General features: G+C 39.9%; 1 protein-coding gene across 2 annotated transcripts in view; it reads left to right on the plus strand.

The window, feature by feature from the left end:
• LOC126354332 (jouberin-like) overlaps positions 1 to 16433 on the plus strand; it is a 259936-nt gene that overhangs the window by 89223 nt on the left and 154280 nt on the right. For both annotated transcript variants that reach the window (XM_050003897.1, XM_050003898.1), the window contains exons 3-4: positions 10124 to 10269; positions 10757 to 10899. In XM_050003897.1, coding sequence (XP_049859854.1) covers positions 10124 to 10269; positions 10757 to 10899 — 289 coding nt within the window. The remainder of the gene's footprint in view (positions 1 to 10123; positions 10270 to 10756; positions 10900 to 16433) is intronic.

Genomic DNA, 16433 nt, shown 5'->3' on the forward strand with positions numbered 1-16433 from the left:
TCCTCTCAAATTCTTCTGACCTTTTCCCTTCCACTTTGTTTCAATTAAACCCAATATAAGTAACTTCTTCTCTGTTAGTACATCTGTCATTTCTCCCATTTTTCCATTGAGGGGTAATATATTAAGGTTGCCAATATTTACGATATTTTTTTAGTCCAGTTGGCTTCAGCTTCTTGTAATGATGAATATCATCAGATCCTCCATCATTCGCACCAGTTCTTGAAGAAGCAGTGGGGTCAAATCCTGAGTGGTTTGTTCCGAGGCTCATCTGTGTTTTGAAATCAATATATGAAGACTGTCCTGCTGGCTTGCTAGGCCTAATGCAAGATAGGATTTTCTGTTGAGGTTGTCTCCCTTAGCCTTTGGAGTTTCTCCTCCACCACAAGGCAGTTGTTCCCTTTTCATTTAATCCCCAGAAAGGAGGGTTGCCTCCTCTGCCAGCTATGCTGTTTCGAAGTCTTCCTTCTCCACCGTTGCTGCCATTAAGGTCTTCACCCTTAATCCTGGGCATGGGTTCCATGTTATACCCCATGAGATTGGGTCCCTCTCTGAACTCAGCCACCCTTGCTGTCCGGCCTACTGAAGTGTAAGATGCCCACCCCCATGACATGGACGCGCCAGACAAGAATTACCCCATTGGAAGAATAGCTAAGGGGACCCTACCTCCCTGGAGCTGGGTTAATGATTGTTCGCTTTCAGTTTCATTTTCTGAGACAAGAGGTATACATATCTAGCCAAGTTTTATTTCCACAAGTATTTGCACAAGTCTCATAGCTTCTCTATTGATCCTTAGCAAGTTATCTGATTAGATGCTCTTAAAAAATGAATGTTAAATATTTCCATTACAGTCTCCCATTGATATATACACTGAGGTGAGATAAGTCATGGAATACCTTCTAATATTGTGTCAGACCTCCTTTTATCCAGTGTAGTGCAGGAGCACAGTGTGGCATGGACTGAAAAAGTCAATGAAAATCCCCTGCAGAAATATTGAGCAATGCTGCCTCTATAGCTGTCCATACTTGTGAAAGTGTTGCCAAGACAGGATTTTGTACGCTTACTGACCTCTTGATTATGACCCATAAATGTTGTATGGGATTCATGTTGGGCAATCTTTGTGGACAAATCATTCACTTGAACTATCCAGAATGTTGTTCAAACCAATCACAAACAATTGCAGTCAGTTGACATATCACATCACCATCAATAAAAATTCCATCATTGATTGCCTTACAATGGTCTCCAAGTAGCCAAACATAACCATTTCCAGTCAATGATCAGTTCAGTTGGACCAGAGAGCCCAGTCCACTTCATGTAATCACAGCCCCCACCATTACTGAGCCACCAACAGCTTGCATAGTGCCTAGCTGACAATGTTGGTCCACGGCTTCATGGGGTCTGCACCACATTTAAACCATACCAAAAGCTCTTACCAACTGAAACTGGGAGTCGGCTACAGTTTTCCAGTCATCTAGGATTCAACCAATGTGGTCATGAGCCCAGGAGTGGCACTGCAGGTGATGTCATACTTTTAGCAAAGGTACTCATATCAGTCATCTGCTGCCACTGCCCTGATAATGTGTTTGTCATACATTCCACATTCATTTTTGTGGTTATTTCATCAGTGTGGTTTATTTGTTAGCACTGACAACTCTACACAAACACCACTGCTCTTGGTTGTTAAATGAAGGCTGTCAGCCTCTGCATTGTCCCTGGTGAGAGGTTATACCTGAAATGTGGTATTCTCGGCATACACTTGACACCGTGGATCTCAGAATATGGACTTCACTAATGATTTCTAAAATGTAATGTCCCATGCATCTAGCTCCAACCATGACTCTGCACTCAAAAGCCTATTAATACCTGTTGTGTGGTCGTAATCATGTCAGAAACCTTTTCACATGAATCATCTGAGTAAAAATGGCAGCTCCACCAATGCACTACCCTTTTACACCAAGTGTATGTGATACTGCCACCATCAGTATACCAGCATATTGCTATCCTGTGACTTTTGTCACCTCAGTGTAATTCTACCACAATGAATCAATTGTATATTATCCACAGTTTGTTTTACTGCTTCTACTTCTTTGCCTCTTTATGACTAACCATATTGTTTTGATTTTATTACTTGGCCTTTGATTTTTAGATTTAAAAAAATGCTCTCAGTGTTTTTACTAACATGTTTTTAATAATATTGAAATATGTTTTAGAGTGAAGCCTTTCCTTGCGATCATTACATGTTCTGGCAGAGGTCCACAACACCCTCTTTGTTTTAGAGGTTATTTTTATTTGTTTTGTGAGTCATTGTATAGTGGTAATTTTTTGGTCTTTGTTTCTTACTAAAATAGGGAGCTACACTATATCCCACTCTGTAAGCTGCAAGTAGTTGCTAAAAATGTATAGAACTGCGTTGTTTATTAATCTGAAGCTTCACAAAAATGATTATTACTATGGTTTTTGTCAGCAGCTGAGTTAAAGCAACAGGTGAGTTAAAAGTGATACTAGCTGCTTCAGAGGAAGTTCATCTTGCCTTAGGGAGCCCTACAAATAACAGGTGTATGGCCAAAGTTAAATTAATCACACAAGAGCAATAATTTTGGTAGTACAATAACTAACTACAGATGTATTCCTAAAGCGACTTACCTCCAACATGTTTTATCACTTAACCTTTTTCCATTGTATTTATGGTACAATAAGCATGCTATCTTATTTCCATGTACTTTCAACAACTCGAAACTCTTCTGTCAAATGATGTTCAGTAAAGTATAATATCTGGGTTGGACTATACTTGGAGGTGCTTTGCCAATCTTCTTCTCAGGATAGAGGGCTGTGACAATCTGCCCAACTTCTTCTCCAAAGATATGATGTTGTTTGGAGGAATTTTCTCTACTCTTAAAATGGTTGCATACACTCAGGATACTTTTAAATCAACCCTATTATATTTCACTTCCATAAGCAGAACACCACATAACAGTTTCACATCAATGAATCACATTTTGTAAGTCCAATGATTCCTGGTCCATCAGAAACCTTTTGATTACTTTGATAATAAATACAGTTCAAAAATATCTCAAAGTTCTCACAAGTTCACGATCCGCAACTCTAGAGAGTCAGTTACTAAGTAAGTAAAAGTAGGTGTCTTTTCTTTTCTTTTACACAATTCAACTGTTCACAGTAATGACTGACATACCACCATCATGAAGTAAGGCGGGCTTGCTCCTAGTGTTGGTCATGTAACTTCTGTGACAAGTCAGGCAACCACTTGCCGATGCTGATCAACCATTCACCTTTTGGCATTCTCTTGACACATGTCCACCCTGCGCACAAAGGAAACAGGCACGAGGTGGACACTCCCATTTCTCATGCTTGTACGTGAAATATTAAGTGTTCAAGGTGGTGAAAAGTGGAGGGACTCTAGAATTTGCGTCGAAATTCTCGAGGCACTACAACATAGGGATATGGCATGGGAGAGGGTGACTGGACAGGTGTAGGATCTGGGATAGTGGTTAATGGAGATTGAGGCTGAGAGGGTTAAGTGAGTGAAGGATGGGTTTCAAGTTCTAGTCATATTTGTGTAGTTCAGGAAAACTGGTGATGGAGGGAAAATCCAGATGGTTTGGGTTGTGAACCAACCATTGAAATTTAACTGATCCATCGAAGTTGACCTCCAAGTCTCCAATTGCTGTATCCACTCCTCTGTCCATTTTAAAACCACTAACCACCAGCAGTACCTGCATTTTGACAGCTGTCATCCTTTCCACACCAAAAATTGCTCCTATACAGCCTGGCCACCCAAGGACAGTATATGTTCAGTGATAAGAATTTCCTTGCGCAGCATTAAGAAGATCTCACAAGGGTCTTTGCAGACAAGCACTAGTTCCCAAACAGATTTCCCTTGCCATATCCCACCCCCTCCCCAGTTCTCCCAACACCCCCAAGAATGACCTGCAAACAGTATTACCCTGGTCTGGAACAGCTGAACCACATCTCTCACCAGACTTTGCATTATCCATCATCATCATGTCCAGAAATGAGCGATATCTTGCTCAAGAACCTTCCCACCTCTCCTAAGTGGTGTTCTGTGTATAAGTACATGATGAAAGGCCCCCAGGATGCTGTAAAATTAAGATTTATATTTAAAAAAAATTGAAACACCGAGTAACCAGAGGGTTGGAAAAGACGCTACTTATGAATGAGCAGTAAGGTGCAGACAAGCGAAAACATTTTCTCATGCATTTTGTTGTACAGTTTTTCGTCCAGAAATGAGCGATATCTTGCTCAAGAACCTTCCCACCTCTCCTAGGTGGTGTTCTGTGTATAAGTACATGATGAAAGCCCCCCAGGATGCTGTAAAATTAAGATTTATATTTAAAAAAAAAATTGAAACACCGAGTAACCAGAGGGTTGGAAAAGACGTTACTTATGAATGAGCAGTAAGGTGCAGACAAGCGAAAACATTTTCTCATGCATTTTGTTGTACAGTTTTTCGTTTTAGACAGACAAAGTCTATCTCTCTTGTATGTAGAGGAATGATGAGGATGTGCGATTTTAGAGATTAAGCATTATTGCAATCTCGATCTATTGTATGTATTAGTGAATAATATAACGTTAAAGAACTGTATCAAGTATATTATTTATTGAACTAAGTGAAGACAAAAATTACAGGAAGAGGATTTTTGTGATTCTGATAAGTGCTGGTGTTCCCTGAGTCCTCCGCTGCCTGCAGCTTCAAAAAAAAATTTAAGGAAGTCCGATGCCCAAAAGAATACCAATAAACACAAACTCTTTAACAATGCAACCATATTACTATCCTTATACATATGCATTTTCTATATATATTACATCTGTTGCTCATTCATCCTACACAACATACTTTCCTGGTCCACTCTCAGTCGCTTGTCACAGGACCATATCGTTGTGGAAGATGCATCAGATTCAAGAGCTGTCCAATTCATCTACTCAGCACTACTTACTTCAGTCCTGCTAGAGGCTTACACTTCATCAGCAGAGGCAGGGCCACCTGTGAAAGCTGCCATGCCATGTACCAATTCTGCACAAGTTTTTAGGCAAATATGACTTAGTTGAAGAAGTTGTAATCCACTGTTTATTTCTAGTGATATCTGTCCAGTCATTGTCCTTAGCTGCATGAAATGGAAGAACTCATTGCAAATACTCTGGATACCTTGTAAATTTGCATTATTTTCTTTTTTATGTATTGATTATACATTATTTTAGTCATATTGTAATTCACTTTAGTCCTATTTCCAATCTTTGTCTATGAAGTTCTTCCCTTTATTATTGTAGTTCATCTACACTAAAGACAAACAGAATAATGTCATTAGCAATTTGTACATATATTTCCCATAAACACATACTCCTTTTTGGTTTTTGCAGTTGACAGATATGATGACTTCCTCTAGGACTGCTGACAATTGTTGGGTCGATATGAATCTCCTTGTGTAACTACTTTTCTAGTTTTGAATATTTCTGTATAATGATGTAGTGTAATGGAAGCTGTTGCACTAGAATATATAGCCTATATTCTACAGTATTTGAACATACACTCCTGGAAATGGAAAAAAGAACACATTGACACCGGTGTGTCAGACCCACCATACTTGCTCCGGACACTGCGAGAGGGCTGTACAAGCAATGATCACATGCACGGCACAGCGGACACACCAGGAACCGCGGTGTTGGCCGTCGAATGGCGCTAGCTACGCAGCATTTGTGCACCGCCGCCGTCAGTGTCAGCCAGTTTGCCGTTTCATACGGAGCTCCATCGCAGTCTTTACCACTGGTAGCATGCCGCGACAGCGTGGACGTGAACCGTTTGTGCAGTTGATGGACTTTGAGCGAGGCTGTATAGTGGTGTCGCGACAGGCATGAATGGAGGGACGAATGGAGACGTGTCGTCTTCAGCGATGAGAGTCGCTTCTGCCTTGGTGCCAATGATGGTCGTATGCGTGTTTGGCGCCGTGCAGGTGAGCACCACAATCAGGACTGCATACGACCGAGGCACACAGGGCCAACACCCGGCATCATGGTGTGGGGAGCGATCTCCTACACTAGCCATACACCTCTGGTGATCGTCGAGGGGACACTGAATAGTGCACGGTACATCCAAACCGTCATCGAACCCATCGTTCTACCATTCCTAGACCGGCAAGGGAACTTGATGTTCCAACAGGAAAATGCACGTCCGCATGTATCCCGTGCCACCCAACGTGCTCTAGAAGGTGTAAGTCAACTACCCTGGCCAGCAAGATCTCCGGATCTGTCCCCCATTGAGCATGTTTGGGACTGGATGAAGCGTTGTCTCACGCGGTCTGCACGTCCAGCACGAACGCTGGTCCAACTGAGGCGCCAGGTGGAAATGGCATGGCAAGCCGTTCCACAGGACTACATCCAGCATCTCTACGATCGTCTTCATGGGAGAATAGCAGCCTGCATTGCTGCGAAAGGTGGATATACACTGTACTAGTGCCGACATTGTGCATGCTCTGTTGCCTGTGTCTATGTGCCTGTGGTTCTGTCAGTGTGATCATGTGATGTATCTGACCCCAGGAATGTGTCAATAAAGTTTCCCCTTCCTGGGACAATGGATTCACGGTGTTCTTATTTCAATTTCCAGGAGTGTATGTTGAATCACTGTTTTGTTTCTGAAGGGCAGTTTGTACAGATATATTGCAACTATGTCATAAGCTTTCTCAAAATCTATTAATCTCAGGCAAACTACTAATTAATTCTCATTGCTCTTGTTCTCAATGTTATTCATGAACTACAGTTGATTGTGTTGGACCTTATCCTGATAACTGGTCTGTTCCTTTAACAGATTAAAATATTAATGTTTTTCTAAATTTTTGGTAATAATTTTAGTGAATATTTTACACATAACAGATACGTGGCTGACAGACATTTGTTAGACATAAACCATCAGCTTTACTGTATGATGATGGCGTCCTCTTGGGTGAAATATTCTGGTGGTAAAATAGTCCCCATTCAGATCTCCGAGTAGGGATTACTCAAGAGGCCGTCATTATCAGGAGAAAGAAAAGTGGTGTTCTACGGATTGGAGCATGGAATGTCAGATCTCTTAATCGGGCAGGTAGGTTAGAAAATTTAAAAAGGGAAATGGATAGGTTAAAGTTAGATATAGTGGGAATTAGCGAAGCTCAGTGGCAGGAGGAACAAGACTTTTGGGTCAGGTGAACACAGGGTTATAAATACAAAATCAAATAGGGGTAATGCAGGAGTAGGTTTAATAATGAATAAAAAAATAGGAGTGTGGGTAAGCTACTACAAACAGCATAGTGAACACATTATTTTGGACAAGATAGACATGAAGCCCACGTCTACTACAGTAGTACAAGTTTATATGCCAACTAGTTCTGCAGATGATGAAGAAATTGAAGAAATCTATGATAAGATAAAAGAAATTATTCAGATAATGAAGGGAGACGAAAATTTAATAGTCATGGGTGACTGGAATTGGATAGTAGGAAAAGGAAGAGAAGGAAACATAGTTGGTGAATATGAATTGGGAGTAAGAAATGAAAGAGGAAGCCACCTAGTAGAATTTTGAACAGAGCATAACTTAATCATAGCTGACACTTGGTTCAAGAATCATAAAAGAAGGTTGTATACATGGAAGAATCCTGGAGATACTGACAGGTTTCAGATAGATAATATAATAGTAAGACAGAGATTTAGGAACTAGGTTTTAAATTGTAAGACATTTCCAGGGGCAGATTTGGACTCTGACCACAATCTATTGGTTATGAACTGTAGATTAAAACTGAAGAAACTGCAAAAAGGTGGATATTTAAGGAGATGGGACCTGGATAAACTGAAAGAACCAGAGGTTGTACAGAGTTTCAGGGAGAGCATAAGGGAACAACTGACAGGAATGGGGGAAAGAAATACAGTAGAAAAAGAATGGGTAAATTTGAGGAATGAAGTAGTGAAGGCAGCAGAGGATCAAGTATGTAATAAGATGAGGGCTAGTAGAAATCATTGGGTGCCAGAAGAAATGTTGAATTCAACTGATGAAAGGAGAAAATATAAAAGTGCAGTAAATGAAGCAGGCAAAAAGGAATACGAACGTCTCGAAAATGAGATCGACAGGAAGTGCAAAATGGCTAAGCAGGGATGGCTAGAGGACAAATGTAAGGATGTAGAGGCTTATCTCACTAGAGGTAAGATAGATAGCGACTACAGGAAAATTAAAGAGACATTTGGAGAAAAAAGAACCACTTGTATGAATATCAAGAGCTCCAATGGAAAGCCAGTTCTAAGCAAAGAAGGAAAAGCAGAAGGGTGGAAATAGTATATAGAGGGTCTATACAAGGGCGAGGTACTTGAGGGCAATATTAAGGAATTTGAAGAGGATATAGATGAAGATGAAATGGGAGATATGATATTGCATGAAGGGTTTGACAGAGCACTGAAAGACCTAAGTCGAAACAAGGCCCCATTAGTAGACAACATTCCATTAGAACTACTGACAGCCTTGGGAGAGCCAGTCCTGACAAAACTCTACCATCTGGTGAGCAAAATGTATGAGACAGGCGAAATACCCTCAGACTTCAAGAAGAATATAATTGCAATCCCAAAGAAAGCAGGTGTTGACAGATGTTAAAATTACTGAATTATCAGCTTAATAAGTCACAGCTGCAAAATACTAATGCGAATTCTTTACAGACGAATGGAAAAACTGGTAGAAGCCGACTTCGGGGAAGATCAATTTGGATTCCATAGAAATAGTGAAACTCGTGAGGCAATACTGACCCTACGACTTATCTCAGAAGCTAGATTAAGAATTGGCAAACCTACGTTTCTAGCATTTGTAGACTTAGAGAAAGCTTTAGACAATGTTGACTGGAATACTCTCTTTCAAATTCTGAAGGTGGCAGGGGTAAAATACAGGGAGCGAAAGGCTATTTACAATTTGAACAGAAACCAGATGGCAGTTATAAGAGTCAAGGGAAATAAAAGGGAAGCAGTGGTCGGGAAGCAAGTGAGACAGGTTTGTAGCCTCTTCCCGATGCTATTCAATCTGTATATTGAGCAAGCAATAAAGGAAAAAAAAGAAAAATTTGGAGTAGGTATTAAACTCCATGGAGAAGAAAAAAAAACTTTAAGGTTCGCCAATGGCATTGTAATTCTGTCAGAGACAGCAAAGGACTTGGAAGAGCAATGGAGTGGAATGGACAGTGTCTTGAAGGGAACATCAACAAGAGCAAAATGAGGATAATGGAATGTAGTCGAATTAACTCGGGTGATACTGAGGGAATTAGATTAGAGAATGAGACACTTAAAGTAGTAAAGGAGTTTTACTATTTAGGGAGTAAAATAACTGATGATGGTCGAAGTAGAGAGGATATAAAATGTAGACTGGCAATGGAAAGGAAAGCGTTTTTGAAGAGAAATTTGTTAACATCGAGCATAGATTTAAGTGTCTGGAAGTCATTTCTAAGAGTATTTGTATGGAGAGTAGCCATGTATGGAAGTGAAACATGGATGATAAATAGTTTGGACAAGAAGAGAATAGAAGCTTTCGAAATGTGGTGCTACAGAAGAATGCTGAAGATTAGATGGGTAGATCACATAACTAATGAGGAGGTATTGAATAGAGTTGGGGAGAAGTGGAGTTTGTGGCACAACTTGACTAGAAGAAGGGATCGGTTTGTAGGACATGTTCTGAGGCATCAAGGGATCACCAATTTAGTATTGGAGGGCAGCGTGGAGGGTAAAAATTGTAGAGGGAGACCAAGAGATGAATACACTAAGCAGATTCAGAAGGATGTAGGCTGCAGTACGTACTGGGAGATAAAGCAGCTTGCACAGGATAGAGTGGCATGGAGAGCTGCATTAAAAACCAGTCTCAGGACTGAAGACCACAACAACAACAACAACAACAACAACAAATCATCAATTCTAAATCTACAGATTATTTATGTATAGTATATTTTTACTTTACTAATTTTGTCACTGGAATTTGTATATGGACTGCTAATTTTTTTACATTGTTTCTGTTCACTTCTTGTAATCATCAACTGTCATGAAATCATATGAATTGTCTGTCTGAATACTTAATGATGAAACTTTCCCACAATTTCAGGTCTTCTGTCCCCTGCTGGGAGGAACTTCTTGTTTTCAATGAAGATATCAATTATATATTGACAAGAAATCCTCCTGTTATAATTATTTTTGAGATACTGGATATGATAAAATTGCATCATGCACTCACACGTTATGAGAGGCAAGGTATGTAACTAGTGTGCATCCAAATGAACGATGTCATTTTATGGTAAGAGTTTCTGCAGGAAGTGGAATGAAGTTAATGAAAATAGCTGTACCTTTATTTATTTATGTTTTTAAAAAGAAACCATGTAAGGGAAAACTGAAGTATTATTTAATCTTAGTACCATTTGTGTGTATTATACTCCTATATAAGCTACTAATGATATCAACTTTAATGCTTTCTTACTTCTGTTATTAGTTGATGTTTCCAAAGGAAGTTTGCTCTTTGATTTGAAATTCCTCATTTTGTGGAACTGACATTTTTATCATAATATGTATACATGTATTTTGCTAAGTTGAATGATGACAGAGAGGAGTTGGAGATCATGTTGTTGTCTTTGTCATACCATACACATGTGAGGATAATGATTTCAACATGGGGATCATCATATGATCAGTGGCTGAAAAATGTATTGATGGCATTTAGTTACCTTCCTTGTTGCTATTACAGGTTCAAAGTGTGGCTGGCACAAAATAGCATGGGCATTCCTGAAACCTTTAGGAGCAAATGGCCATTTAAACATAGACAAAAAAGTTCGTTTACAGCTGTATAATCCAAACAGCTCTAAAGAAAAGGATTTCCATGGATGTGAAGTAAGTGACTCCAAAATATGGATATGTACTGCAAGCATTACACATCTCTATAACATTGTGTACTCTCAAGAATATCTGTTACAAAAGAATAAGGAAATTATTTTGTAGATTCCTATGTGCTGTTGTTTATGGCCTGCTTTCAGCTAATCCTAGCCATATATCAAAAGTTAACAATGGAAAATCTGAAATGGAATAACAGTGTTGTGAATTAGGATAGATACCTACTCGTCACATTGGGGAGGCATTGTGTAGCCAGTTGGCACATTTAAGTAGTCTTCTGAATATTATTAAGCTATTGGACTAAGTCCTTCATTAGATGTAGGCAAAAAAGCACACATGCACAACTCACATCCATGTGACTGTTGTTGTCTCAGGATGTTGTGGCTCAACTGAAGTGAGTAGCAGTCTCAGCTTGGGTGTGTAGGCGGGGCACGGAAGAGGCCAATGGCAATGAGTGGAGGGATAGCAGTCCAGCATCACACTCTTCTGTGGTGATTATTAAATTTCTGGCAAGTTTTGCACCTTTAAGTGAACAGAATCCCATGCCATTGACCCAGGAGACATTCCAGGTGATCCCTTGCCAGTTGCTTTGTACACCATGATGCTGAGGTCTATAATCTTATTTTTAGTGAATACCTATAGGCCAAAATCAAACAATGGAAAATCAAGGATGGTATTGTTACATACCTATAGGCCAGACTGATCATGTGTAGACTTTTGCATATGGTCTGGGTAAACACAGTCCTCTCAGTTGCCTCAAAAAATGCAATAGTTCTGTTGCATTTTCTTTGGGGACCCGAAGAGCCATAGTTTGTAAGTAACATTATCAGCTGGTGTTATAAACCACAGTGATAATTACTGGTCAATGTTTCATGTCTCATGACATATGGAGTGCATGCCTATTTGATGGGTAATGTCACTTGCTGACACAGTGTGCTCTATTACGCTGTACTAAAAATGCAGATTTTCCTTTACCCCAGTTCACCAGTGGTTGTATGTAGTGCTTGCATGGCCAAAAGAGTATTGAGAAAGATGTTCCCAATAAAGAAACACAAAATATGTAATACATGATCATGGCATGAAACTTTTTTGGGCAATTTCACTCCTGAAAGACTTGGTATTCATTGCATCATCAGTTGCTTATTTTAGAATTAGAATATTCTTTTCATTTCTCCTCTCTTATTGCAATGTAAACAAGTAATTCTAAATGTTAAAAGTACTCCTGTAATTTAACATGTTTTCTTCTTAGTTCACATGTTGTTGTGCTGCATACACTTATTGCATATAACTCACTCACTGAATCACTCACATCTCGTGTTCCATAAATAACTTTAATAAAGTTGTTTTAAATACTCACATTCTTACATTAATAATAAATAGTCCCATACTGAGGGAATGACTGTAGGGGGAGCTAGTGCAGGATACCTGCACTGCCACTCAAGACAAGGTCCTAGGTGAGGTGGTTTGCCATTACCTTCTTCTGACTTGTTATGAAGTGTTAAATGGGCATCTGTGTCATCTGTTGTATTTTCAGGAATGTTTAGGATGTTATAGATGTCTGTCTCTTCTGTTTAACTTGGAATTTAATTGACCTGAGATCCAACAGTGTGCATGAATTAATAACTATTGGAGGTTTCTGTATAAATTAAAAGGAAGAGGGGTTAGATTTTAATGTTCAGTGATGTTGTTGTCAATATACATATGGTCCAGCCACATTCATATGAGCACCATCTATGTTTGATGCCAACATGCAATAAGCATTCACAGGTAGCAGGTGGCAGCACTGCAGTGGTGGATATATAAGTTTGTTGGACAGATGTGAAAAACAGTGCAGTTGTTGTTGTACTGTGGAAATGATGCAATTTTTCTGATGTCCAAAAGGTAATGATCATTAGCTTTTGGATCAAACTTGGAAGTTTTCCAAAATGGCTAAGTTTGTAAACTGTTTGCATGCCACGCTTGTTAAAATATAATGACCATTCAGCAAATGTCACTACATACAGACTTCTGTAGCAGGTGCCTCATTCATGCACCCATGGTGCTTGCTGATCATCAGTGATGAACGCTGAAATTTGCACACCACAACTGGCTTTCCAAAGGGTGGTGACAGGTGACCTCTTTGGCTGAATCACTTTTTGTGCTCCACCGACGAGATGGTAATTGGAGCAAACAAAGAGGGACTGTTATGGTTTGGAGAATGTTTTTGTGGTGTGCCCTGGGTGAACTCATCATTCTGGAAGTCACAATATATCAACACAAGTATACATCTATCCTTGGGGACCATGCAGTTTGTTTTTCCTAGGTATGATGACATCTACCAGCAGGGGAATCGAATATGTCACATAGCACCTTTCCCCCCCCCCCTCCCCCCTTCCCGCCCTTCCCCCCCTGCCCCCCCTTCCCCCCCAACCCCCGGATTTAAACTGAGTTGACTGATGGGCTGTTCGTGCCACAGATCTTCAATTGTGAAACCTAACACAGCTGGTCACAGTACTGGGGTTGGTATGGCTCTGCGTCCTAGCGGTACTTTCCAGAACCTCAATGACTCTCATGCAATATGTCTTGATGCCTTGCAGTTGTCCATGCTGCAAAATGTGGTTATTCAGGCTTCTAACGAGTGGTCACATTAATATGACTGGACAGTGTATGAGTAAGTAAAGAAAATTAAAAAAAAAAATGTGGTCTTAAATGGCCCTATACAAGGAGCCATTCAAGTTAGTAATACGTTTCTAGTGGCACTTTTCTCAGTAAAACTCATAAATAAGCAGTTTCTCATTTTATGATATGTTTCAAAACATACTAATTGTATGAGACTAGATATCTGTTTCATCACGTAAATTTGAACTGAATAATGTATTAGTATATGTGACTATTTTTGAAGAACGAATCTGAATGTCAGTAAATGCATTTTTTTGCAACCACAAAGTAAAAATATGGTAAATATCATATGAGTCAAACAGCAACTGGGAAAATAGTGTGTGTTATAAATTTCAAAGTCTACTGAAACATAATATTTACAAACAGATAAAGTATACATAATAGATTGACTACGTAAATACAGTAAAACTGTACACATTGAGGAAAACTTTTTATCATAAAATTATGGAAATAATTGTTTCACCTGACAGACTTCTTGCAAATTTTGTTAGTTTTTTAGATTTTTATTCATGAGATGATAGATATTGTTTCCTGTAGAAGTGATCAATATTCCTGTGTTCTTTTTTGATCATTTTTATCTGTACAGCTGGTAAAAATGTACTATGCATAAGCAATATAGAGCATGCAACACATTGTTTTTCATCAGCCAATTTCCGTTGAAAAAATGTGGGATTCGTTTTGTGACATGATGTATTCCCACTTTAGCCCCTACACTTTCACAAAATTCTGATAAGTGGCAGCATTATATATAGCCTTCAAAATGGCTTCTATAATGAAGGCGCATATGAAGTAGAGAGCTGTCACTGAGTTTCTTTTGGTGGGAAATCAGATATTCAAAGGTGCTTACAGCATGTCTACGGAGAGCTGGCAGTGAACAAAAGCATGGTGAGTTGTTGAGTGAAATGTCTGTCATCTTCACAACCATGTCACAGAGACCTGAACAGAGTCTTGCATGCTGCTCAGCCACACACAGCTGTGACTCCTGCAGCATTCTAACATGCAAGGAAGCACATACATTTGAGTTGATCATTGAATTGCAATCAAACACCTCACTCCACAATTGGATGTCTCTATCGGTAGTATTGACACACTGGTCAACCAGTTAGGGTACTCCTAGGTGTGTGCCTGCTGGGTTCCTTGCTGCCTAACAGAAGGCCATAAAGAGCAACAAAGGACCATCTTTGTGGAATTGCTTGTGCATTATGAGGCAAGTTACTGAGGGATTTTGATCAGAAAGTGCTATCACCCGATCATCCAGGCCCTTCCATGAAGTTGGTGTATGCCCATTACATTGAACAGAGATTATGTTGAAATATAGAATTTTGTGGCCATAAGAGTAGAGAGCAATACAATGTATTAGAATTCTGAATAAAACCAACCTACATTCAGAAAGATTACTTATTGTGTACCCCAGAACAAATCTACCTGGTGGATTAGTGTCAAGGTTCTGTGTGCCGGCCAACCTATGGATGGTTCTTAATGTGGTTTTCCATCTGCCTTAGTGAATGGAGGCTGGTTCTCCTTCCTTATTCTGCCTCAGCTACACTGCGTTGGTGATTGCCGCACAAACATCATTTCCACACATGCGTGCTCCATAATTATTCTACCATGCAAATATTTGGGGTTACACTCATCTGGTATGAGATGTTCCTGGGGAGGGTGGGTCCTCTGGGGGCTGAACCACACAATAACCCTGGGTTCAGTGTGGGGCGGCAGTGGGGTGGGTGGAATGCTGTAGCCTGTTGTGGGGTTGTGGACCACTGAGGGCTACGGCAGGACAAGCCTCTCTGTCTTTACTAGGTCCCAGGTTTAATACATATATGTACATACTCCTTGTATACCACCCAGAGTTGCCACAGACAGCAGCAATAATGGATTAAATTCATTTGGGTATATAGTTGAACTGAGCTTGGATGACAGATATAGGCACACCACTCCATACAGTTTCATCTCCTTGCCAGAGTCCATCAGTTTTAGTGCCTACATGGTGGTTGAAAGCCAGTCAATCATCATAACATGACCAAATGTTTTCAATGGAAAATATACTGACTAGAACAACAGTTGAGATCCCTCCATATTGAGGCAGGTCAAGACAGCACAAGTAACAGGAGTCTTGCATTGTCTTTTGAAAGATAATGTTGCATATACCTTGAAGATAGGGCACAACAACTGGCCTTAACATGTCAGAAATACAATATAACACCAGCTGTTCAAATTACTGAGTATGTGAAACAGGTGTGATCGTGTTCTGTACACAATTGCACTTGTCAGATTGCAGCCCTATAATGTCAACACAGTCATTAAAATGGAGATGTGGCTGTGCATGCACATTCTGTTGTGATGGGAGAGGGAGGTGTGCCTGCAAGTGCTAAGGAGGCATGCCAGTCATGCTCAAATAAGCTCTGAAGTGACTGAATGAGTGTGACCAGATGATCAGTAGATGGCAGCAGCTTTGAGTTCAGTGACTGGCAGACATTGAGACTATGAGAAGTATCACATCTTTAGGAGGGGGAGGGGGGAGGTAGATGTAAACTCAGGCTGTGGTGCTTGATCTGGGAAAATCTAGGGATGCTCAGCCATTGGTGCAAACTACGGAAGGAGTACTGGCCACGGTTGAACTGAGTGACCAGTATAGGCACTAAATAAACTTATAACTGGACCAGAGTAGATGCAGAAAAACCAGAACAGCATTACAAAAAGAAAAGTAAGATATCTGCATCAATGAAAGTATGCCTTTGATTAAGCAAGTAGTTTTTAAATTATTCAGTGTCAAAGGTTTTATGATTAAAATGAACTTAAAAAATTAATATCTCAACAATGCATTGTGCAATTTTCATAAATTAAGAATCCATATATATGGCTCATAGTGCTCTACC

This window comes from Schistocerca gregaria, chromosome 3, assembly GCF_023897955.1.
Source record: "Schistocerca gregaria isolate iqSchGreg1 chromosome 3, iqSchGreg1.2, whole genome shotgun sequence".
Lineage (NCBI taxonomy): Eukaryota > Metazoa > Arthropoda > Insecta > Orthoptera > Acrididae > Schistocerca > Schistocerca gregaria.